The 27,235-nt window shown below is 46.8% G+C and overlaps 1 protein-coding gene across 6 annotated transcripts in view; it reads right to left on the reverse strand.

The window, feature by feature from the left end:
* Window positions 1–27,235, reverse strand: part of LOC119965217 (serine/threonine-protein phosphatase 2B catalytic subunit alpha isoform-like) — a 532,569-nt gene that overhangs the window by 39,664 nt on the left and 465,670 nt on the right. For all 6 annotated transcript variants that reach the window (XM_038795661.1, XM_038795660.1, XM_038795665.1 and 3 more), the window contains 3 exons: window positions 24,802–24,879; window positions 15,855–15,939; window positions 10,575–10,672 (listed from right to left, as the gene is read on the reverse strand). In XM_038795661.1, coding sequence (XP_038651589.1) covers window positions 10,575–10,672; window positions 15,855–15,939; window positions 24,802–24,879 — 261 coding nt within the window. The remainder of the gene's footprint in view (window positions 1–10,574; window positions 10,673–15,854; window positions 15,940–24,801; window positions 24,880–27,235) is intronic.

Here is a 27,235-nt window from a genome sequence, read left to right on the forward strand (position 1 = left end):
AAGATTGTTGTGCACAAGACAGTATACAGTTCACCAGAGACTTTGAGATGAGTGCAACAAAGCCTTTGTCATGGTGCTGTATGCCACTTTACCAGGGCAGACAGGTTCCTGCCCTCCATCTCTATGCCAAGCTGGTCTTCATGGACAGCACCATGCTGCCATGTACCTTCCTGTGTCACCCTCTCAGTTCAGTACTGTGCCTGGGGTTGGAAAATAGAGGGGTGTCCTTTCTCCTGGTGCCACACAACAATGTCTATCTGGACAGCACTGTGCTTTGGGGCTCATACAACTGCTGCAACAAAGGTCTACAGTTCGATTTGGGACGGGGGGGGGGGGGGGGGGGGGGGGGTGGAGGAGAGTGCAAGGTGAGAGAAGGGGGGTGCCTGAACAAGACAAGAGGGGCAATGTGGAAGGAGTGCTGTGCAAGAAGGGTGGGGTAGGTTCAGGGCTCATGATGGCAGGCAAAGGAGTAAGGAGGTGGATAAAGAAGACAAATAATGGAAGGCAGAGGGAGGACCCCGGGAAGGGAGCTAGAATCCAACAAAGTTGCATGAAAAGCTCACGAACAAGGGGGTCAAAAGGATAGCACATATTTAGGGACTGCACAAATACTCCAGATTTGTTAGGTAGAGGTCCAAGTTGGACATGGGTTCTTCGTAGGTGATGAGCTCGGGGTGGGCCGGGGCAATGGGATGTTTAATTGAGGAACAGACTTCTTCTTGAGGCTGCTACTTTGTCCCCCTGGGTTACAGACATTCTGCATAATCTGGTGAGGAAAGGTGGGCTGGAGCACAGGAGTGTGCTAGACCGGTATTTAAATGTGGCGCTGGGATTTCAAACCTGCCAGCTGAGGTCAGGCAGATGAATCAGCTGGCAGCCTGCCTGGAGTCGGAGGGGAACTTGTCTTTGAACAATTAATTGGGTTACAAGCTCAGAATCTGGCATAAGATCCCGCCATTCTGGTCGGTTGGACAAGCGTCGCTGGAGCCGCCCACCACCACACATTATGGCAGAATTCCGCCCCGAGACCGTAGGGAGTAGTCAGGGAGTCGATCATTTTTGGGAATCATAACTCATAGAATTTACAGTGCAGAAGGATGCTATTTGGCCCATCGAGTCTGCACTGGCTCTTGGAAAGAGCACCACTTAAGCCCACACCTCCACCCTATTCCTGTAACCCAGCAACTCCATCTAACCTAAGGGGCAATTTATCATGGCCAATCCACCTAACCTGCACATCTTTGGACTGTGGGAGCAAACCGGAGCACCCGGAGGAAACCCACGTACACACGAGGAGAACGTGCAGACTCTGCACAGTGACCCAAGCGGGAATCGAACCTGGGACCCTGGCGCCGTGAAGCCATCGCGCTATCCACTTGTGCTACCGTGCTGCCCACAATGGAATCAAGTGAGCTTTGAAAGAAGCAAAAAGTGATAGGTGAGGAAAAGAAGTAAAGCGAAAAAGACAGCTAAATGAATGGCCCTAATATGGTGGCAAAACAATCCGCACAAGCTCCTTGCACTCATGATTAGAAATTAGGGTGGAGTTGCTTAAGCCGACATTTGCCAGTGGAGAGAAGGATGCTTTTTGAATGTTTGGGGTTTTGGCAGAGTGAGGCTTATTACTCTTGATGTAGCCCAGCCAGATCTAGTTCTGCATCAGATCTGCTGAAGTTTGTGTCGTGTGGTCTTGACAGAGTGAAGATGGAGGACCATACCAAAGGAAATTAGTAGGATTGGGGAGGTTTTGCTGAGGGAAAGGCATCAAGGTAATGGAGCGATTGAGCAAATCACTAAAAATACAATGAAGTCCATAACTAAGTAAGAAATTAATTTAAGGTTACTCTTCACTTAAGGGCGGCTCAGTAGCACAGTGGTTAGAACAATTGCTTCACAGCTCCAGGGTCCCAGGTTCGATTCCAGGCTTGGGTCACTGTCTGTGCAGAGTCTGCACGTTCTCCCGGTGTCTGCGTGGGTTTCCTCCTGGTTCTCCAGTTTCCTCCCACAGTCGAAAGACGTGCAGGTTAGGTAGATTGACTATGCTAAATTGCCCTTAGTGTCCAAAAAGGTTTGGTGGGGTTACTGGGATAGGGTGGAGGTGTGGGCTTAAGTAGGGTGCTCTTTCCAAGGGCCGGTGCAGACTCGATGGTCCAAATGGCCTCCTTCTGCACTGGAAATTCTATGATTCATTTAAACCACAGAAGTATCATTATACATATATTTTACTGAAGAAACCTCTTGGTAAATTTGTAAAATTTACAAATCCATAAATTTGGAAATCTTGTCTTTCAAAACCTAGAAATAGCTGTGTCAATGTCCAGAAGTTTGGAATACAAGGTGGTAGAAGTCATGTTTCAGCTATACAAAGCCCTAGTTAGACAACATTTGGGGACCTGTGAGCAGCTTGGGGCACTACACATTTGGAAGGGAATATTAGTCATGGAGTGAGTGTAGTGTAGATTTACAATAAAGATATCCGGACTTCAAGAATTAATGATATGAAATGAAATGAAAAATGAAAATCGCTTATTGTCACGAGTAGGCTTCAATGAAGTTACTGTGAAAAGCCCCTAGTCGCCACATTCTGGCACCTGTCCGGGTTGGCTGGTACGGGAGTCGAACCGTGCTGCTGGCCTGCTTGGTCTGCTTTAAAAGCCAGCGATTTAGCTCAGTGAGCTAAACCAGATGGACAGATTATACAATACTAGCATTGTATTCCTTGGCATTTAGAAGGCTAAGGGGTGATTTGATTGAAATTTTTAAGATCTTAAGGGTAACAGATAGGGTAAATGGAGAGAAACAATTTCTGTTGGTTGGGCCATCAAGAATTCAGGGCTGTTGTCTAAAAATTAGAGCCAGACATTTCAGGAGTGAAATTAGAGTATATTTTTACACAGAAGGGATGGTAGAAGTTTGAAATGCTCTTTTGCAAAGGACAATTGATAATGGATCAATTGTAAAGTTTAAATCAGAGAATGATAGATATTTAATATTTAAAGGTATTAATGGATGTGGTGCAGTGGTCGGTAAATAAAGTTGGGTTGCAGATCAGTCACATCACATTGGACAGGCATAATTATTGTCAAAAAGTCATAGTCCTGAAACACTGGGCTGGATTTTACCAGCCCAATGGGGACAGATTGGGAGGCATGGGGTTTTCCATTGTGTTACGAGGTTAATGGGGAAATATGTTTTCTGTAGTCTAGTGTATTAGTTGCCTATTAAGTAATGTTTAGTTGATGTCGATCTTAGTTGATTTGTTACAATTATAGTCTTAAAACAAAAAATCTTCTTGTGCAATTCTTTGCTGAGGTCACTAGGAATTCATACCTTTTTTCAAAAATTCCCCAGTCTCTATGGGGATAGTAATACATCTTATAAGCCTACAGTACAGAGAGTGAAACACCAACAGCACAGAGACACAAGAAATTCATTTTGGCTTAATTGTTTCAAACTTGCATGTCTTTTGATTGTCAGATTTCAGAGTTCATTGTAATAAAATCAGATCCTCTCTTTTATTTGAAAGGAAATAAACTCAGGAACTGCGCAGTGGTGTGTGAAGCAATTTCCTCCTGGCACCCTGCTCAAGTTGCAACATGCAGCCTTTATGCACAGCAGAAATCAATGGAAAATAACGAATATTTACTCTGCAGTTTGAAATTGTTCATGCTGCTGGTTCGAATAAAGGGAACAGCATTACTGGCACTGTGATCCACAGCAGGTCAGCATCTATGCCAATGCAAAACTTGTGAAACAGAATTCAACCCACAGTGCACTTATGTTTTTTTACCAACATCAGGAATCTGTGGCAGATATTTAACCCTGGCATTGTCCACAAAGCAAAGCGAGTAGCAGAGCAACCTTCAGGGGTTTTATATTTCAACAACTGTTTTGGTAGACACAGTAAAAATGTGAGGTAATTACAATAGTTGTCTCAGACTCTGCAGTCTCTGTCCTCGTCTTTTATATTCTAATTGTAGATTATGCAATAATTATTTTTTACAGACTTGTTCAACCTGGGGGGAGGAGAGGGGGGATATTTCCATTTTTCTCACAGAAGAGGCTGACAAACAAATCGCAAATGCACAACATTAAACTGAATTTTTTAAAAATTTGCGTTATTAAGAAAAATAACGACATGCGGAACAAAAGTAAAGCATTGTGAAAGCAATAAATTGTAAAATTAAGAAAAGAGTCATTAATAAAGTTCACCAGAGTGTGAGAAATTCAGAATGTGCGTGTTGGGCTCTCTTCCAGTTTCAGGGTGCTCATTCACTCACCGTCATCAACTGTGAGAGTGGGTACGAATGTGTGTTGGTGTGTATTGGCAGCTAGCCTTGCCTTCCCAGGGCCCCGGCAACCAGCCTCACCTTCTCGGGGCCCCGGCAACCAGTCTCGGGCCTGCCAGTCAGCCTCTCCATCCCGCCAGCATCGGCACTCCCTCTTGTCCCTCCCCCCACCCCACCTGAAAGAACATCTCTTTCTCCCCAGCAAACAAACTGCCACCTGTGTTGCTTGCTCCTCCAATCATAAACTGTTTCTCTCTTATGCTTGTGGCAAGAGAGGAGTCGCCTGTGATTGGAACAGCAACTCCTTGTAGAACCTTACACTCCAACTTACCTGTTTGACCAGCATTTTGAAAACTGGCTCCAGAGGCCACATAGAGGGGCTTCGGAGGCCTGATGCTGCCTGCTGCCCATGATTTGGACAAGTCTACTTTATCAAATCAAAACATTTAGAATTTATTTGGTAAATTAAAATTGATACTCCTTCATATAATGTCAATTGTAATCTATGCTTGTCTAAAATGAAACAATCTACAATGTTTTTTTAAAAATTTCCAATTAAGGGGCAATTTAGCGTGGCCAATCCACCTACCCTGCACATCTTTGGGTTGTGGGGGTGAGACCCACGCAGACACAGGGAGAATGTGCAAACTTCACACGGACAGTGACCCGGGGCAGGGATCGCACCTGGGTCCTTGGTGCTGTGACCAGCAGTGCCGCCCTTGTCTTACACAATGATAATGCTGCATTGTGAAACAGCAGAATGGTGCATGAGATTCTGTGGCATGCTGCGTATCTGTCATAAAGTTACTCTCCTGTATTGTCACAAATATTAACCTTTCGTCTCAATATATTACATTTCTTTTTAACACAATGACAGTTTGGGGGGGAAAAATCAATATTTTGTAAAGTTTGAAAAATCTTCACATCCTTAGATCTTCTTATAAACTTTTATCCTTTTTGCCTCTGAGTAACCCATTTAGTAACATCCAGATTGCCCGGTCATATTACACATTTCAAGATCTCAGAATCGTGATGCAGAACCTTGAGTGAAGTTCATTTGTACAGGAAACATTAAATGTAATTTAATGAGAACTGTCAGACAGTGGTCATTTTAATAAACAACTTGTTATTTGGCCATTCTGGTGAGCTTAAGTTTTAGAGATAATAATAATAATCTTTTTAATTGCCACAAGTAGGCTTACATTAACACCGCAATGACGTTACTGTGAAAAGCATCTAGTTGCCACATTCCGGCGCCTGTTCGGGTACACCGAGGGAGAATTCAGAATGTCCAATTCACCAGATCTTTCGGGAGGAAACCGGAGTGCCCAGAGGAAACCCACGCAGACACAGGGAGAACATGCAGACTCCACAGATACAGTGACCCAAGCCAGGAATCGAACCTGGGACCCTGGCGCTGAGAAGCAACAGTGCTAACCACGGTGCTACCTTGCCACCCACATAAAGATACATCTGTGTTTACTTGTATACTAAGTTATTAAGCACTGGAGTAGATTATTGGCCAGGCTAATCAGTAAAGCATCCCACCACTGGGATATTGTAAAACAACAGGTACCCCACCAACTTGTCAAGTGCAAGTCTAGGGAATAGAGAGTCACTAAATTCACACAGACGCGTGCACACACATATACAGATGACTGGGTAGTATAAGTTCTGATCAGACTCGAACTTGGAAATATGCTGTTTTTTGTTAGGCTAAGGGTCATACCATCTCAGTGCACTCAGTCACGTAGGTATCAGGAAAGCCTTGAGGCACCTTCTGCAACTCAGCAACATTCATATTCAATCATGAGAAGTATGCAATGCGAAATTATTACATCAGAATAGAACTCCTACAATTCAGAGGGAGTCCATTTCGCCCATTCAGTCTATACTGGCCATATGAAAGGACACCCTGCCTAATAGCCAAGTGGTCACTGAAGGGCCTTTTCCCACCCAGCCATAATTGTTACCCTAGTGGGCAGATGAAAGGTCGGTGAGGCCGGAAAAAAACTGTTTGATCTGGGAGATAGAGGGTCTCCTCTTCTGGCTGGGGACATCCTCCCCTAAAGGCCAGGTGACCTCCAGACCTCTCTCCCCGCCTCCAGCACTCGCCGCCAAATCCCCAAATCCCCAATGCTGGGATTTCTACCTGGGACACCGATCACACCCCTTCAATTCCCTACCGTCCCTGCCTTGGGACCCCTGTCACTTACCTCTCCTCCAGTTCCAGGCACCTAGTGCCTTGGACCCAGACAGCTCTGTGCAGTTTCTCTTAAGCCACTGCAGCACTATGCCTGGAGGGACTGAACACTTTGATTGGTCAGCAGCTCTCCCATGTGAGGGTGGAGGTACTGCCTTATGTCAATAAATGCTCATTCAGCGTAAAGTGGCAATGGGACTGCTGGAGCTAGCAGGGATGTGTTCCCCATTGAATCATCAAATAGTGAGGATCAAGCCCCTGCCATCCTGAAAATCCATGCCCTCAGGTATCAAGTTTTCACGAAAAGATCTGGTATGACATGTAAATAATAAAAAGTGATTTCTGTACAGGAACTGCACCAAGCTATAGTGAAATCGGAATAGCCAGACACAACATTCTGGTTGTGTTGCAGTTCTCAACTGGTCCTGCTGTCAGAATAGCAAATCCCATAAAATTATGCCCATGGTAATCACAATTTTGTACTGGCTACTCCAGGGCCGGGATTCTCCCCTACCCCGCAGGGCGGGGGGTCCCCGCGGGACGGAGTGGCGTGAACCACTCCGGCATCAGGCCTCCCCAAAGGGGCCAAGCCCTCACATTGAGGGGCTAGGCCTGTGCCGGCCGGTGCGAACGGCCTTTGGCGCCCCGCCGAAAGGCCTTCGCCGGCCAGCGGAAGTCCGCGCATGCGCCGGTGTGTCAGCGGCTGCTGACGTCATACCGGTGCATGCGCAGGGGAGGGGGTCTGTTCCGCACCCGCCATGGCGAAGGCCATGGCGGGGCGGAAGAAAAAGTGCCCCCACGCAACAGGCCCGCCCGCCGATTGGTGGGCCCCGATCGCGGGCCATGCCACCGTGGGGGCACCCCTCAGGGTCAGATCGCCCCGTGCCCCCCCCCCCCCCCCCCCCCAGGACCCTGCCCGCACCGCCAATCCCGCCGGTCAGGTAGGTGTTTTGATTCCCGCCGGCAGGAGAGGCCTGTCAGTGGCGGGACTTTGGCCCATCGCGGTCCGGAGAATCGCCGCGGGGGGCCCGCCGACTGGCGCGATTCCCGTCCCTGCCGAATCTCAGGGGGGGGGGGGGGGGGGGGCGGAGAATTCTGGACACTGCGGGGGCAGGATTGACGCCAGCTCTGGGTCGGAGAATTCCACCCCAGGTTAGCTGGAATTTTCTAAGCTTGTCATATGACTGTGCCGAACACTCAGGGCACAGTTGGACCACAATAGAGTGCAAAATCACGTAACACAGGGCAAATCATTTGACATCGGGATAAACCTGTGAAAAGATGTGTAAAGCCTGTGAGTGTGGCTAAACCTGTGAAAAAGTTAAAAGTGTTGTTGATCAGAGAAATGGTGAAGTTGATACTGCTAGTGGAAAACTGCAGTGCGAAGTGGAAGGCGGGCATCATAAAGGAGTGGGAGATGCCACCATCAAGTCGGCCCACCATTATGAAACACAAACGATCATCCTGTTTTGGCAAACAGCAAGGAAGTGAATGAGAATGGTTACATATCCCGACGTTGAAGAAGCTCTGCAAACATGGTTCAAGGCAGCCTGAGCAGAGAACACACTTATCTCTGGTCCAGTCTTACAGGAAAGAGGAGGTGCCCTGGCAAAGATGCTCGGGCAGCATAGAGTTTGCCTGCAGCGAGAGATGGCCGGACCAATTCCACACGGTAAGGTTGCGGCGGTTACGGCGGCAATGACAAATGATTGGCTCCAAAATGGTCTTGCTCGCATTTTTAATGTCTTAGGCTGCTCTTTACTGTTTAGGGTGAAACAGGGTGGAAAGTAATGGTGGAAAGTATAGCAAGGAATGCGTCACAGCTGCGTCAACATGGCTGGCACCGAAAAGATGCCGCTGCTTGTGATAGGAAAGTCAAAGAAACCCTATTGTTTTGGAAATGTCGAGACACTACCCATGCAGTATAAAACTAAGAAAACTGCCTGAATGGCATCTGGCCTTTTCAATGCTAAACCTCAAGTCTTTTGCAAGGTCAGGTTACAGCGAACAAATTGAATAAAGACTTTTTCACACACTAACTGTTTTACTCTGCTTTCATTTGGCATTTGAATCTGTTGTTTTTGACATAAACTGCGTTTTCAGGCATATCAGGTTACATAGGTCGGGGTTTTCAGCCCCGCCGACAGTAATTGGACCTTTGGCTGGCCTGTCGCATCCCTTGCGGGCAGTTCCTGCCACGGTGAGGCCGGAAATTCCTGCCATAAAGACACGTTCGTGTGGGAATGGGGTCTCCCCTGCGATTTGACTCATCACGACTTTACTGTATCATGTCAGCTGAATTATAATCCAATGTAGTTTGAGAAGTTGTAGCAATGAAATAATTCTGCAGAATAATAATAAGTTACATTGATGACTCAAACAGCACTTTTTTAAACCACAGCATAAAACCTTGATGCAAAAATATGTTTGCACTATAACAGACTCAAATGGCAAAATTACTGATAGTTCATATTTGTGGTAATTTGGAAATATACTCTTGCAACTTTTGAATTCATTTTATTTTTTCCCCTATGCAATTCTCCATACCATACATTTACACAAGCCGAACCCAACCTTTAGCTAATGCTACTCAAAGGCTGTATAACTGGAAGGTTCACAGAGATAGCCTGGTAGATCTTCCCAGAGTTCCAGGGGACAGTCACCTTGCTTGCCTTCCCAGCTTTATTGAATTATTAGGATTGAAAAATGAATGCACAAAGTATTGCTGGTACTAAAATGAAACCAGCCGCATTGTGGCACAACATACTAGAATTTCAATGTGCCACACATTTAGCTGTTAATGGCTTCTATCACTGTCCACCCAAACTGGCGAGAACCCAGTTAAAAAAAGTACACTAGTAATTTACTCGCACAAAATAACTTCTTAAGACTTTTGATGCAAACCCTACTGGTGGCTACGGTGAAAACAGAATAAAACAAGAGTAATGTGATCACCCTTTTACTTTTTCAGTCAAGGGGAAGAAATGGCATTTAAATAAAGTATCATGGTTTAGAGTTAGTAGAAGAGCAATGACTGGAGTCAGGAGTGCGAATTTCCATTTATATACAACAGAGAAACAGATTACACCAATATTGATGGAATGAGCTCCAACCTTGCAGCACTGATTTAAAATTTTTAGCATGTTTGTTAAACTTGGGAGAGATATCAATCAGTGCACCAGTCACATTTGCAATGCTAGTTGTCCATAACTAAATTTATGGTCCTGATCTAATGTTCATTTCTAAGATGTAAAGGCACCCCATGGCTACCTTACATTATGCATTACATTAAAATAAATTACCAGTAGACTATTGTGCCAACAACCTGCACTGATAGAAAATTCTCTTTCCAAAGCTATCACCCACTGTCCAACCTCCAGAATAATTACACTCCATTGGTACTTAAATCCCCATCATGTCGGGACAGCCCAGCGGCATAATGCAATAATGTGCTGGCATGCTGTACCACAGAGTGGCAAAACATAGGTTTGTTTCGACAGTTCCTCAAACTGTGAAATCTCAACTTCTGCATGACCTTTCCTAAGAACATAATTGTGTGCAATATGCTTGTAGAAAGCAACAAATATGTTTTTAAATTGTCCATATTTTGTACAAGTCAATAAGTTACTTCATATCCAATGTAAATATTACTGGCATTCAAAACATTAAATAACTGTACAAATTTCCCTCATTAGTTTAACTCTGCTTATAATGAAATGAAAAATGAAATGAAATGAAAATTGCTTATTGTCACGAGTAGGCTTCAATGAAGTTACTGTGAAAAGCCCCTAGTCGCCACATTCCGGCGCCTGTTCGGGGAGGCTGTTACGGGAATCGAACCGTGCTGCTGGCCTTCTTGATATGCTTTCAAAGCCAGCGATTTAGCCCTGTGCTAAGGAACAACTACTTTGTGGACAGCATTAAGTTCATAAAATAAAAATCCTCAAAAGACATCCTGGAAGAGAATTTTTAAGTCATCCCAATATGAATCGACAAACAATAATGAAAGTTTCTTGTCATCAGGGTACAACTGACTTAGGCACAGTAAGCATTAGGAAGGATGGACTGCAAAGCACACCAACCGCTTTGTAAGGTCTGTTTGCCTCCTGACAGCACTCCACTGGGCAGCATACCGGTTGGCGTCAGGCCTTTTAAAGTTAAAACACTCTCGCTCTCCTCTCTGAAAAATAGACCAAACAAGTGTGTTTTTTACTGCGTTCACCCATAAATTTCTTCTTTAAACCTCCTTCAATTATAGACTCTTAATATAAGTGAGCCACTTACTGTAAAATCTGACTCCTGAATCCATGATTGCACTGAGAATAATTGCCACTAAAATAGTGTCCATCCCTTTGAATCCCACTCATGAATTCTTCAGCCAATTGGTTTCAGAATAACAGGTCAAAGTCAAGTTGTTTGTTATCTGAGCATATCATATTGGTGGCATTTAATCCCTGCCAGCTGGAGAGCCAGCAAAGGCTTTGTGTTAATCCTTTTTTGAATACGTACTTGGGATGTGGGCATCACTGGCTGGGCCAGCATTTGTTGTCCATCGCTAATTGTCATTGAACTGAGTGTCTTGGGGGACAGATAAGAGTCAACTGCATCACTGTATGGGTCTGGAGTCACATGCAGGACAGAGCGGGTAAGGAAGGCAGATTTACTCCCTAAAAGGCATTAGTGAACCAGATGAATTTTTACAACAATCAGCAATGGTTTCATGGTCATCATTAGACTTTTAATTCCATATTTTTATTGAATTCAAATTTCACCATCTGCCATGGAGAGATTTGAACCCGGGAGCATTAGTATGGGTCTCTGGATTACTAGTCCAGTGACAATACCACTGCCTGCCACCTTCCCAGATGGGGTTACTCCTTTGGGTAAGGCCCACCGGAATTAAGATCAGAGCACTGATCGTCTTCCTGGAGATCAAGGACTCCGGGACAGAAATCCCGCCCGCCGAAAGGTGCCAGCCTCAAACCTTGCAGGCAGTGCAGGGGGGAAATCTTAGAATCACAGAGGGTCTAAGGCCCAGAGGTGAGTTAGGGTGGGCTGGGACTTGTGGGGCACGGATCACCAGAGAGGGAGGGGAAGGTGGTCAGGAGCAACTGCAAGAGGATTGTTTTCAGAGGCCTCTTCCTGCCTTGCTGATGCTGGGTCCCTCAATCAGGCAAGGAGTGCCTGACAACAAGGGATCCATCTGGGAGTTCACAAGTAACCCATCAGGGCTTGCTTTTAGGGCATTCTGCATGATGACTGTCTTGCCTTTCTGGTGGTAGGATGAAGAATTTAAGTGGGCATTTATTGCCTACTCAAGGGCTTCAACTGGTAGCAGAGCAGAAAGGTCTTCCACAAGCCTTCCAGCCCTAGCCCCAGACTTAATCAAGACAGGCTGAGGAAGACTGTGCGATCACCATCTTCCACCCTCTCATGCATGCCCAATCTACTTAACCTGCATATCTTTGGACTGTAGGAGGAAACCAGAGCACCCAGAGGAAACCCAAGTAGACATCGGGAGAACATACAAATACCACACAGACAGTCAGCCAAGGCCAGAATCAACCCTGGGTGCCTTGTGTATGAGGTAGCAGTTCTAACCACTGTGCCACCGTGCCAATTAGAACAGATCAGAACCTCTGCTGGGGAAATTGAAGAAGATCGTGAGTATGTGGAGTCAAAATTGGCTAAAGGAAAGAAAAGAGCTGAAGTAAATTGCTATTTTTAGACTAGAGTGAGGTATAAAGTGGTATTTCAGAGGGTTCAGTACTAGATCTATTGATGTTTTTTAGTTACTTGGACTAGAAGGTAGAGAGCACAACTATGAAATTTGCCGATGACATGAAATTTGGAAGTGTAGTAAACAGGGAGAAAGATGTAATAGACATCAAGAAGGCATTGATAGCCTTGTGCAATGGATGGACACATGGCAGATAAAATTAGAAGCAGGGATGTATGAAGTGATTCACATTGGTTGGAAAATTGAGGAGGGGCAATAAACACTAAATGGTACAATTTTTACAGAGGTGCAAGGTCATAGAAACCTGAGGTGTATGTACTCAAGTCTTTGAAAGTCACAGGTTAAATTGAGGTGGTTATCAAAAAATGACATACAGGATCCTTGGCATGATTTCTAAATAGAGGCACAAGCAAATAATCATAGAATCTCTATGGTGCAGAAAGAGGCCATTCAGCCCATCGAGTCTGCACCCACTCTTCGAAAGACCACTCTACCTCGGCTCAATTCCCTGCCCTGTAACCCTACTCTAAGGGGCAATTTAGCATGGCCAATCCACCTAACCTGCACATCTTTGGACTGTTGGAGGAAACCCACGCAGACACAGGGAGAAGGTGCATATACCGCACAGAAGTTACTTCTGCTCACCCTCATCTTACTGTTATCTCACACCCATGCCTCAATGTTACCATTCACAAATGCTGTCCTTCCATCTTCTGAACTCTTCCATTTCTCACATTTATAACTCTTTGCTTTCTCTCTTTTCAAAAGTAAACAGAGCTCCAGGGCAATGCAGAGAAGTAAGATGTGACCAGTCAGTGATAACCATCTTCCCACCCACTGACAGTGCATGCCCACCAGGGCCAGAATGAAGGAGGTCTTACTCCAGAAATTTGCAAGTGTCAATGGAGACCTGCTGCTAATAACTGAGCCTCAAGAGGTGCTCAGCCATGTTGAGAGAGCTGATCCGCTGCCTGTAGGTTCTTTGATTTGGGCATTATCTCCTTTGGGTTGGATCTCTGTACCCATCTTCTATGTCCTGCGGGAGGGCCATGTGGCTGAACAGAAGGAATCTGGTGTAGTTGCTGCTGTTTCTCCTGCTGCTTCAAGTGCTGCCAGTATTGTTGCTACTGCTTCTCTGTCACTCATTGGAAGTCCAAGTTAGAACTGCATAACCTGTTCCCATGCTGCAGTGAAAGCTGACAGCAGGGAAGTTCAAATCAAGGTGAGTAAAGTGTGAGATACGTGCAATCACTTCAGAAAGTTTGAAGTCATGTTACGATTCCAGTTGGTGCTACTGCTGGGTGTGAAGATTCCAGAATGGAACCGTAGCTCAAAAGATCGTAACTTTTATTTTTTTTTAAGAGGAGATGGAGGAACAGAGCCACAGGACAGCTAATTCGTTTTCAACAATAACAAAAAAAAACATTTATTAAATATGGAAAGTTGGATTACAGTACAATACTCCTTAACTCCACCCTTAGTTTCACAAAGTGTGCAGTTTTCGAAGTTAACATCCCACTCTGAACCAAATGGCCAATGCCACTCAACCAATCTTTCATGGACTTCTTTCACAATCCCCTCTCCCCAGCTGATTGTCACATGAGGGTTTCCAAACTCCACTCCCCCAAAAGACATAGTGTAAAGTCTTCTTTCAAATAATGTTTTCCATCAGCTATTTGCATTGAGAATCCACTCCAGGTTTTCCAACTATCCCTTCAAACAAATCTTTCGCTCCATCTTTAACAAGGAATCTAGCACCAGGTTTTCCAGCTCTCCTTTTGGGCTCCCTTTATCTTCAATTGCAACACGCATCCAAAATTCTGCACAAACTCAGGTACTCAGTCCCCAACAGAATATTATTGCTTCGAAAACTGGAAATAAGGACGTCAAATCTGACAATTGCTTCAAATATGTGGCTTGTCTGTAGCCAACCTCATCTGCTCTTCTTTTTCCAGGTCTAACTTTAACATCCATAAACAGTATCTGTTCCAAAGGCAATTCCCCTATGATCCCTTTTATTTCAATATTCCTGGAGTTTCTTTTCCATTCCCTGGTTTCTAGAACAAACTGTCCTTTAGTTCTTTCCTCCATTGTATGGCTTTTCTGCTTCCAGTATAACTGAGAACTGATCACCTTTCTTGTCCTGGCCCCAAATGCAATATATTCAAGTAAAACTAAACTCAAAAAGCATTCCCACCTTCAAGGTGGCCCTGGTTCCTAAGCAATGACTTTATACTCCCAGCTTGTTTACTTTTCAAGTTGTAACCCTCTCCAAGCACAACAGAAACATAGTTTGGGTTGACCAAACCCCCACACATACAAACACCTTAGTCTAGCATGATTCTAACAATAGGTTTAGCCATCCTTACACAGAAACACAAAATATAACTCACCTAAATCTATACCTTTTTTCTAATATTCAACAAAACAAATATAAATCCCTTAAAACTACCTCTGTTTTCCTGACAGTCAAGTGAAAAGCAGTGAAATCTGTTTCATAGAACAAATGCTGTGAACACAAACTTTTCATACAGAAAACCCAGCAGCTATCAGGTTTCACTGTTCAAAGGTGTCAGTTTCACTGGACAATGAATCCCCGCTGTGCTCTTACTGTGTCGACCCTGGTGAATTCCACATAATTCACTGGCTGTTTCAGACTCGATGGGCTGAATGGCCTACTTCTACTCCAATGTCTTATGAATGCTGGGTCAAATTTGCAACTAATTGCCTATTTCTATATTGAAATGACTGATTACCAGGTACACAGTGGTTTTCTACTTGTCTCCAAAAGCGCTGTGGTCAATCCCGAATGGGTGGGATCATATTGGGTTCCCGATCTGATGCCGCTTTTCTGAGTCTTAACCCCAGCCACACCAGAACCCATCTCCCCTTGATTGTTAAAATTCTTCCCCATATATCATTAAAAATGGAACTGGGTAAGTAATTGAAGAGTAAAATGTAGATAGAGTGACACATATGACAGGGAAAAAGTAAATAGCTCCAGTTAAGGAATCAACACTGGGTGCAGTAGCAATGTCTTCCTTCTGTAATTTCTATAACAGTATGTATATCTGAAATAGGAAAATAAACATCTGCACCTTTGAACATGAAAAATACATACAAGTTCACTTTAAAATGTTCTGCTTGCTCGACACACAAACACACACACATGCTGAATATACGTAAAACATTGATTTGTGTTAACTAAGGTGTTTATCTAGGAGTCTGTTAGAGCAGTCTATTTCAAATATAAGATTAAAACTCATAATAGCATGCTAAACTCCAAGCAGCACTTTGACTGCCACTTTCAAAATTCTTAACACATGTTTGAATGAACAACAGAATATTTAAAAATTATTTAATACAAAGTTTACGCTTTGAGTGTTATTTTCAAAGATGATATTCAAATAATCTCCAATTAGTGGATTAACCACAAAATAATTCATAAAATGACGGTACAATTTTAAAAATCATAATTTTTGATTTTTTTTTTGCATCTTTTAAACCCCTCAACAATTACAGTGTTAGAGTGAACATCTTACAGATTATTGAAAAGTACTTGAATAAGAACAGAAGGCTAGCTGAAAAAGCTATGAGAATATATGACCTTGTGAACTCTTACCTGAGCACCGAAAATACACGAGCCATTTTGCCGATAGCTCGAATTTTATTCCTGATAACCTCTTTACGCGCTGCAGCTGCATTTGCTTGGAACAAAAAAGAAATCAATTTGGTTCAGAAAATACATGCCGACGTATTTCTGCACGTTTTTTAGAACAATATAATGCCAAACTCTCAAATCAGGGGCCGGATTCTCTGACCTCCCCAGCCGCGTGTTTCGCAGTGGTGCACCGTTCGCTGGTGGTCGGATTCTCTCTTCCCGCCGTTTGGCAATGGGATTTTACATTGAAACTATCCAATGCCGCCAGGAAACCCACGGGTGAGGTTGTGCTGCCAGCTCGAAAAGAGACTCCCAACGGTCGGAGAATTCAAAGAACCTCAGCCACAGCACCAATATTACCTGAACTAAAGTTACAGATTACGTCCTCTGTGACTATTATCAAGACACATTGTGTAGCCACCAAGCACATAAATCTCACCAATGTCCCACTGCTATTGTCCAGCTCAAAAGGAATGCTCTCATTTAGTTTCTCCACCTATTACCTAGATAATTATAGCCAGCACTTATTCAGTAATGAATCCCCCTCTTACACCTGCACCATTAGAGTCATTCATTAGCCTTCTCTACGCCATCAACATGCTACCCCCTTGGCGATCCAGACTGGTGTTCACCCAAACTTAAGTCATATTTTTGGAGCTTGGGGAGTTTCTCACTGAACCCCCCCCCCACACACACACACACACTTAGGGTGAGGTTTAATGACCGTGCTGTGCCCGGCATGGATCTGTGCGCACCGAGTAAATTGCGGGAGAGGTCGAAATTGGGATCCACGCCAGGCACGTGTCAGTTTGTGAATTAACTGGTCCACTCCCGTTGGCGAGTTCCGGATCCCTCCTAGATATGACGATACACCAGCTGACACCAAAGAAGACCAATCTCCATCTCATTAATGAGGTGGATGCCCAATCTAACGGCCTCCCAGGAACTAACTGATTCCCCAGCGAGAGGTCAAGCAGGAGCTGTTTAGCACTCCTATTTAAAAATGGGGGGATCGGAGGCGAGTAGCCATTTTCATTTTTGGGCATGCAGCCCAGGGGCACTGGAGCTGGTGCCCCAGTGCACAGAGGGATTGGGGGGGGGGGTAGTCCCAGGAGGGGGCGGGGGGTCAGGGGGGGAAGTGGGTCTGGTCGGGGGTGGGGGGGTGCAGGGCACCATCCGTTGGGGATTGCCCGAGCACGGGGGGAATGACGGGTTCAGTGCCTATGGGTGCAAAAGGCCATTGTCCAATATTGTGTATACCCATAACAGGGGCAATTACAGCTGCTGCCTGTCTGTCCCACCAAATACTTCCAGGACAGAGTCCTGTTTGTGGTTATATGATGAAGGCCACTTTAACTTCCTCTGACTGTCAGTAGCCTTTGGCTGCACAGCTGAAGGCTATTGCTAAGAAAGAATTGGCACTGTTAGTTATATGAGCACCTCACAGCTGCAGGTTGTGTTTGCTGCTTGCTCCTGCTTGTGGCTGCAAATGCCTGGAGGCTGCTGTTGCCTTCCTTTTCTGTAACCGGAAAGAAGGACAATTTTTTCTACGATGCCTAAGTCCTGGAACATTGGGCTCAGGGAGATGTACGAGTCCAGAAGGCAATCCAGTTTGTAGCAAGAAGATGCTGCGGGACCTGGTGTGTGACACTGATCCAAGTGGGCCACCTGATGACACTACTGAAGAAATACTTTCACAGAATTGCTGATGCTTGTGCTGCTGGTGTGGTGAATGCTACATGTAACTGGCATGCTCATTGGTCAAACATGCTGGAAGACAAGGGTGTTCAACTGCACCTTGAGCATCGGTGGAATATGTGAATGCCAGGATTTGATTCCATGAGATTGGGCCATGTGGGAGGGCCTGCACAACTGCGGCTCCTGGGTGGAGAATGGCACTGTTACATGGAACAAGTAACACCATGATGGTGTCCCACCAAAATATGCACTGCAGTAACTTGCCAAGGGTCCTTAGACAACACCTTCCACAACCACTAGCATCCAAGAAGGATAAGAGCAGCAGATACCTGGGAAGCCCACCACCTGGAGGTTCCCCTCCAAGTCACTCATCACCCTGACTTGGAAATATATTGTCGTTCCTTCACTGTCGCTGGGGCAAAATCCTGGAACTCCCTCCCTAACAGCACAGTGGGTGCACCTACACCTCAGGGACTTCAGAGGTTCAAGAAGGCAACTCATCACCACATAAGGGTGGGGAAAGGCAACTAGGGATGGGTAATAAACGCTGGCCAAACAGTGATGCCCACATCCCGTAAATTAATTTAAAAATAGATCATTTCTACGACAACGTCCTGGACATGATAACTCATTCTCCCGCTTATCCTCCATTTCTGTTGAGGAGCCTGCGAGGGGTGATGCTGTCTGTTTGTTTGTTTTTATGTAAATGAGCTGCTTTTGCTTTCTATTGCTACCAACATGGAGCAGTGATGTTTCCTCATTGTTTAATGGTTAGTGTGAAATGTGGAATGTTACGTAGTTAATTTTCAAATTTTTGTTACTGTTGGTCATTTAATAAACTAAATATTCTCAAGTGCATTCTTATTGGTACACATGTCATGTCTCAGATGACTTTTATTGCATAGAATTCCAATTAAACTGTGAGGCCTGAGCATTTTGCCTGAACCCTGGGGGTGTCAACACCACAGAAGCAGCAGCCAACAATCAAACTCCCAAGAGCTGGACTTCAGCATTGGGGATAACTCGCAACCAGAGGGTGAGTGTGTGGATCAGGGGAAGGTACCTGAGCACGGCCTTCCGAGTGTTCTCGGCAGGAATCTAAGGGCTCCTGATGTGGCTGGAGGTGAATATGCATGGCGGGGTCCTCCAGCACAACTGGCTTGGTGGTTGGCACTATAAGAGAAGGTGGGACACGTAAGGGTGGGGGAGGGTCTAGGGATTTGAGAGTCCTGGGGTGCAAATCCTATCTGATTATCAGTCTCACTCCTACTCCAATTCTTACAGCAACCAAGATGGATTGTGTTGTTGACCCCGCAGTGGTAGCCTCCCAGTGCTGCTGGCAGCCCAGGCAGCAACAGTGCCGATGCAGGCTCGAGGCAGCACCCATGTGCAGGGGGCTGCTGCACATCCTGCAGACCTGGCCTCCCATCATGTCCGGGGAAGGACCCAAAGGCGGATGGCGGCGACAGTGCAAGATATACAGGCGTCGTTCGTCATTCGAGGAGATGCTGGACATGCCGAAGGAGGCTCCATCTCAACAACGAGACGGTGCGGCACCTGTGCCATGTTCTTGTAGAGTTGGCACCCCTTGGAGGAGGACACCCGCTCACAGCAACCGTGAACCTTTATGCAACGGATTCAGTCCAGGCCTCGAGCGGGAACTTGTGCTGCATTTTCCAAGCTACAGCCATGAGGTGGAGATGCCGGCGTTGGACTGGGGTGAGCACAGTAAGAAGTCTCACAACACCAGGTTAAAGTCCAACATGTTTGTTTCAAACACCAGCTTTCCGAGCACTACTCCATTCACCTGAGGAAGGAGCAGTGCTCCGAAAGCTAGTGTTTGAAACAAACATGTTGGACTTTAACCTGGTGTTGTAAGACTTCTTACTGTGCAGCCATGAGGTCACAGATGTCCTGTGTGCCCGGACAGCTGACCTATATTAACTTTGAACTGGACCATGCTCGTCAAGATGCGTGGGCAGCAGGATTCTCCGCTTTCGCTGGGATGCCCCAGGTGCAGAGGTAATTGATGGCACGCATGTCGCCTTTCATGCACTGAGCATCAGGGAGTACCCTTCATTAATAGGAAGGGGTTCCACTCCCTGAATGTTCAACTCATGTGCGACCACCACCTCTGGACCACGCACATTTTACACGCCTCCCAGGGAGTGTGCACGACAGCTACATTCTGGGACATCCGGAGATCCCTGGCATCTTCGAGGACCACCCCAGGATGTCGGGTTGGCTCTTCAGGATAAGGGATTCCCCGTGAATTCCTGGCTGATGACGCCAGTGCGGTGGCTGGAGACTGATGCAGAGATCTGATACAACAAAGCCCATGTTGTCACCCATGCTATCTTTGAGCGGTGCATCGGACTGCTGAAAATGAGGTTCCAAAGCTTGGATCACTGGTGGTGCCCTGCAGTACACCCGCCAGGGGGTCTCCCGCTTTGTGGTCATTTTCTATGCCCTCCACAACCTTGCCCAGCAGCGGGGCAACATGTTGGAGGAGGAGCAGGAGGGATAGAACATAGAACATAGAACAGTACAGCACAGAACAGGCCCTTCGGCCCTCAATGTTGTGCCGAGCCATGATCACCCTACTCAAACCCATGTATCCACCCTATACCCGTAACCCCCCCCTTAACCTTGATGTGCGGCCTTGTCTGAGGGGGAGGAGGAGGAGGAGGTGCAGCCATACAAGGAGGGGCTGGAGGATGAACCCAGGGAGGACCAGTGTGAGCAGCCGGAGGAAAGGGGTCAGGTGATTGCGAGGGTTTGTGGGGACAGGGATGCCCTCATCCTCGCCCTCTTCTGATAGGACGAGGCTTTGTCCATAAGCTTACCCCTTCTCCCCCTCTCCCCCATCCCAATCCCTCCTTCCCTCATCCCTACCCCCAGTATCAACTTCCCACAGTCCCTCCTATCTCCCAACACCCTTTCCCCCATGGACCACCACACCCTCACCTCCGTCCACCCATTTCCCCCCTTCGCCCACCCCCCAATTCACCGACCGTCTCACACACACACCCCATTTCCCCGACTACCCAGTTCCACCCTTCCAGGGTCTGTGTAACATCACCCCAGGCCTGTGTTGGTGCTGTCAGCGGGTCAATATACAAGGCAGGAGGGTGGTGATAACCCGCTTTGAGGTAAACGCTGGTGCTCGTTAATCTATGCCAAAGTCTGACTTCTGTTTTTCTGCTGACAGCACACTCACACCCCCGGCCTGCACAGGGTCTGCATCGGGACCTCTTGCTGTCGGACCACTGTGCCCGGGGTTTAGGGGGTGAGGGGTGCTGAGGGCAACAGGGCGTGGGGATGCAGGCCGGTCCGCTGTGAGGAATGACACGATAGAGGCTTCACATGTATCAAGTGTGACATGTTTTAATTGCGAACATTCAAAACCCTCATTTCCCCAGCTACATATGGTGCCCCCCCACCCCATCCCAATGCTCGCTCAGTGATCCTCAATCTTCCTGATCTTTCGCGCTCTGCCACTGCGCCTGGATGTATCCCCAGGATGCATATCAGAGATGGAGGCAGCCTGCTGCCTCTCCTGCCCTCTGGCCTTTGATGCATTTGGCGGACTTCCTCTGGAGGTCCTGGAGCCGGAGGGCCTTGGCCAACTTAACAATGTGACCGGCATCGCCATGCCACCATGTTCTGCCCATTGACCATGAGATATGTCGCTGTCAAGAATGGGGAATTTGGATGATGTGGAGCCTGCCTTGTCTCCCTGGTGGAAGGCCCTGGGTTGGTCTCCAGTGCTCCGTCCTCCTGGACGGTGCCTGTAGGGCCCTAGGAGACACCATGGAATGGAGAGGCAGCTGGAGTGAGCTCCAGAGGCCTCTGTGCCATCCGGTTTAGTGGTACTGGAGCCTCGCCATTTTCCGCACCATGGCTTTCACGCTCTCAGTGATGCTCCTCGGTACCAGGGAAATGCTCCGGATAGCCTCGGCAATGTCCATCTGTGTCTGGGTCACATCCCTCAGTGACTGGGACATGCTGTCGAGGACCTCAGCCATGGTCAACACAGGCTGAGCCATGCCTTGGATATCGCCACTCAAGACGCTGACCTCGTGCTGCAGGTTTTCCACTGCAGTCCCCACCCTACCAATGTTGACCTTGGTGCCATGCATTGTCGGCATCATCTCCTGCACCCCTAGCCTTTGGGACTCCTCCAATCAACTATGGACTGACAACCTCTCCTGAATCTCACAGCTGTGTCCCAGCATCTGCATCAACTCGGGGATAACTTTGTCCAGAGGCTCGGCATCTGACTGGGACCCAGCTCAGTCCTGGGATCCAGCAGACCTCCAACTGAATGTTTATGCCTCCACCTGATGTGCATCAGCAACTGTGTAGTGTTCACCAGACTGTGCCCCAGGAGCCTGTGCACAAGTGTCGCCCACCAAGGCGTGTGTCTCAGCGCTTGTGGTGGGTGGGGATTACAGCAGTAACACCTTCATGGTGGTCTCCTTGGACCTCTCCTCCTGCGGGGACGAGAAAAGGCATTGAGAGCCACACGTCTGATGCATTGGGGGGGTTCTATGGCAGGTAGCATGTGCGGGCACTGCTCCAAGGAATGGCGGGGTTGTTCTGGTGGGTGCCAGGGTGTGCTTGGACAGAGGCGCAATAATATCCTGGGGAGGGGGGTGTGCAAGGTGCCAGCCGCCGACTTGCTGCGTTGGTCGTGGGGGGTGGAAGGCGGGACTGATGCCAGGGGGCCTATGTTAATGTACTCTTGTAACCTGGTAGAGGTCATTGGTCTTTTTCCTGCACTGGACGGCGGTCCTCTTGGCCCATGCTGCGCAGACTGACGACCACTGCCGCTGCCTCTCGTGCGGCATTGGCAACCTTCTTGCTGGTAGTCCGACCCCCTTGGGGGAATAGGGTGTCCCATCTCGCATCCATGGCATTTGGAAGCCTGGCCAGGTTGACATCCCCAAGCATGGAGCAGGTCTACATGGTGCCATGGTCCTGTGCTGCCTGAGAGTGAGTTCGGAGGGAGCAGTTTGTGAGCAACTCTCCCTTGTTAGCGAGGAGTTGCCAGGCGCTGCCCAGACAAATCAGCTGCTGGGACAGCCAGTTCCGCCGTGAAGCTCATGGGTGATCATTTTAGGCTCTAAGTGCCGGCTCGGCTATCGGAAAGCAGCTGGGATGTCACGTCGATACAGCACCGAGACTTTTCCATTAAATCGCACCCTTAAAATTATTTTCTGCAGTGGGAAACTAAAGTCACTGGCAAGACCGGGTCCTCAAGAGATTGAGGCACCCTTTTTAAAGGGTGCCCAGACCTCATAGTGAGGTTGAGGATCCCCCACACCCTGACCCACTGACATCGTCACCCCCCGCAGACGTGGGCAACACCTCCAACCCTTGGACCATAGAAGTAACTCGCCCATCACTAAAAGTCTGCATAACCCCCCCGCCCACACGACCCAGGCATGATGGTGACCCGACCTCACAGCAATCCGTCCTCGTAGGCATCGAGGCACGGCATCTCCCCCCAAGTGAGCATACTCCACTGCAGGACGCCATCCTTCATACCCCCTTCTTTATGGGCCCGGCCGGCTAATGCCGCACCCTTTCGCAGTGACAACCTGGCACCCGGGCACTGCCCCAGCACGGAACACTTGCAGTTTCAACCTGGTACTGTGAGGGTGCCAGGTTGGCACTGCCTGGATGCCAACGAGAGAGCCAGGATACTGCTCTGCCCTGTCCCCGATCACATGGCAGCTCCAATGGTCTTCGAGCCCCCCCCGGCATGGTCATCACATGTGGCCACTATTTTTTGGAAACTCGTATGAATTTGCCCAGCGAGGCCTCACCGATGCGGCTGGGTGACTACCAGGAGTTAGAACATAGAACATAGAACAGTACAGCACAGAACAGGCCCTTCGGCCCTCAATGTTGTGCCGAGCCATGATCACCCTACTCAAACCCACGTATCCACCCTATACCCGTAACCCAACAACCCCCCCTTAACCTTACTTTTATTAGGACAATACGGGCAATTTAGCATGGCCAATCCACCTAACCCGCACATCTTTGGACTGTGGGAGGAAACCGGAGCACCCGGAGGAAACCCACGCACACAGGGGGAGGACGTGCAGACTCCACACAGACAGTGACCCAGCCGGGAATCGAACCTGGGACCCTGGAGCTGTGAAGCATTTATGCTAACCACCATGCTACCCTGCTGCCCCCAGTTGGGATGAGCGGTCTCATACGAGCTGCACATATTGAAATAAACCATTATTACTTGTATCACGCCCGGCGAGGGCGTGATCCAGTTTGCATGGGCGTAGCTTGCCAGGTGAATCGCATATGGCTCGGCGCCGGGCGCAACATGGTGGAAACCTGCGTCTCTGGGGAAGTTTCCATACATCGTTAGTGATGCCCAATTCTACCTCTTCACCACACAGATTCTACTTTTGCTACTCATTCCACCCCCTCCTCAAGCTGAACCACCCTTGGTAACCTAAGGAGCCTATTTGGCCCATGTTATTTCCATCTCAAGACTATATATTTCGACGTCCATTACCCACGCCCCACCCTTAGCTCATCTCCTGTGGCAATTCTCATTGAAACCTTTGGTCATCTCTGGACATATCCATGCTGGCCTCCTATCCTCCACCTTCCATAAAGTTCAGATCATCCAAACTGTGCTACCCATGACCTATCCAAGACCTGCTCACCCTTACTGATATACATAGGATGCATCCCTCCAATAACTCCCAATTTGAAATTGTCATATTTTTGATTCAATCTCTCACTATCTCTGTCGCCTCCTCTAGTTCTATTACCCTCCCCAGAACTCTGCCTCCCTCTGACAATAGCCTTGTGCACTCCCATTCCTGTATCTTTAGTGGCTTTACATCCAGCCATCTAATCCCTCCTACAGGTTGGAATCCTGTCCTTAACTAGCTAACCTCCCCAACCCCAATTCTTTAAGATCTTCCTTAAAACCTACCTCTAGATCGACACTTTCTTTAATATGCTTCATTGGCTCTGTATCCTTTTTTGCCTTGTTACAAAGTGCCAGTGGCATTACGCAGTTAAATGTGTTATGTTAAGAATGTTGTGGCTGGTCTTATACAGTGCACAGGCCATAACATTCATAGACAGCCAAAGTCTCAAACACGCAAGAGCAGCTCTTTTTTCTTAATTATTCAGTACATTGTAATGTCAAAAATTCTCTTACCATCAAATATCTCATCTCCATCTGTCATGAGTTCATCATCAGAGCAGATATTTAGGACATTCACCAACATCTCTGTCACTGAAACAAGGAAAGAGTTAAATAAACATTTCAGAACAATGTCACAAACTAACCATGAGGCTCATCTAGCACGGTCGCATAGTGGTTAGCACTATGGCTTCACAGCGCCAGGGTCCCAAATTCAGTTCAAGGCTTGGGTCACTGCCTGTGCAGAATCTGCACATTCTCCCTGAGTCTGCGTGGGTTTCCTCCGGGTGCTCCGGTTTCCTCCCACAAGTCCCAAAGATGTGCTATTAGGTAATTTGGACATTCTGAATTCTTCCTCTGTGTAGTCGAACAGGCGCCGGAATATGGCGACTCGGGACTTTTCACAGTAACTTCACTGCAATGTCAATGTAAGCCTACTTGTGACAATAAAAATTATTTTAAAAAAATGTAATTAAGTCTTGAGCATAACCTTTCTATTTGGAAAGATGCTAATGAGGCCAATGAAAATCAAAGATGGGGGGAAAGAATTTGGATGCGTCACTCCGGGTTGTTCTTGTATACTTCTAATTCATATTAAAGTAAACCAAACCATTACAGCCTGGGGTATTGCAAATGGGCCAGAAAGACAAAATTAAAGATTATGGAAGAAAAAATAAATTTCCACGAGAAAACAAAAAGGTTAACATCTTAAATCTTATTAGCTTCTTTTTCACGTGTTGTGATTGTGTGATCAGTTGGAGTCAAATCCTAATGGTCACAAATAGCAGTACCGATTTTTATCTATGTAGTCAATCAACTCAATTGTAGGATGCAAGTATCAATCAAAAACCACATTGTGTGGCTCAATTAATAACATTTTTATGTTTTAATTCGAGTCTAGGTTGTGAGAAAAAGTTTCTTGGGACTGTCTGTTCAATGGTTTGCAGCTGAATCCACATTGGTCACAGCTATGATTTTATTTAAGGATACGAGAGACTTTATATACTGGCTATAATTCTCCGGTTGTTGCAAATCACTTTTCCCGCCGGCATTGTATCCCAGCCAGTGGGTTTCCCAGTGCCGTGGGCTGGTTACAATGGGAAATACCATTGACAAGTGGCGGGAAGATAGAATCCTACCACCAGTGAACGGCGCGCTGCCCAGAAACATGCGGCTGGGGCACTGGAGAATCCCGTCCACTGTAGAATTGAGCAGCAGTTCATAACTGAGGATTATTTTATTTTATTTTTTTCAAATAAATTTAGTGTACCCAATTACTTTTTTTTTAAATTAAGGGGCAATTTAGCGTGGCCAATCCATCTACCCTGTGCATCTTATTGGGTTGTGGGGGCGAGACCCATGCAGACATGGGGAGAATGTGCAGACCCCACATGGATGGTGACCCGGACGGTATCGAACCTCAGTCCTCGGCACCGTGAGGCAGCAGTGCTAACCACTACGCCACCGTGCTGCCCTAATAACTGAGGATTACATTATTGATTATAATTGTCCTTTGCATTGTAGGTATGGCACCTCTTGCACAAGCATTTACTCCTGCCTAGATTGGCATTGTCCAGTCTATTATGCAGAAAATGATTCAAGCTTCCTCCGATATACCTCAGATATCAGAAACATGGAAAATCCATTTTATCATGTTTTATTGATTTAGCCTCAGATCAATTTTTTTCTCTTTCCGTGGTGATGACCCAAGGACCTGGATGACAACAGGTTCCAATTAAAGTCTGTACATTAGCATGCTTTATCCTAATTGTAACAAATAATTAGCAAACCTATTACCAAGATTACCAGTTTACAGCTTTTATAATGGAAGTGTAGTTTTATTAATTTGCTAGGCCATTAACTATAGCCTAGTGCAGCTAAATTCTTAAAATTTGTAAAAGGAATTTAGATTGTGATGTTTACATGGCTCACAAACTTCATTTTCCCGATGACAAATCCCAGATAAAGGACGCGATTCAGCGGACTCAAGTCAAAGCCTGCACTGTTGATAAAGATCCCGCTATTCAACAGAATTCGCTGTTTTTTTTCGGCTTTGGGGCGATTCTCTCCACCAAGGCCGCACTTAAGAGGGATTTCCTGCTGGCGAACGTCAGCATGAAAAGCTGGATGGTACTAAATGATGCCCTGGAGAGGTCTCCCAGGTGCGGCCATTGGGTCCCGGGTGCCAGGTGAGCGAGTAGGGAGACTCGCGATCGGCCTGGCGCCTGACACACAATTCACCCATTATGCTCGGAATCGGGCCCAAAAGATGAGACTGGAACAACTCTTTTTCCAAGTCTTTAAAGGGAATATAGATGAGGCCACTTGTGATGTCTGAATGCTGTGGAATCTGCAGAAGCTCGAGCAAAAAGCTTGGGATCACTTAACTCATGAATAACTCAATGAAATGCCTGATCTCTGGAAACATCCTCAAATGTCCACATGCTTA

This window comes from Scyliorhinus canicula, chromosome 4, assembly GCF_902713615.1.
Source record: "Scyliorhinus canicula chromosome 4, sScyCan1.1, whole genome shotgun sequence".
NCBI lineage: Eukaryota > Metazoa > Chordata > Chondrichthyes > Carcharhiniformes > Scyliorhinidae > Scyliorhinus > Scyliorhinus canicula.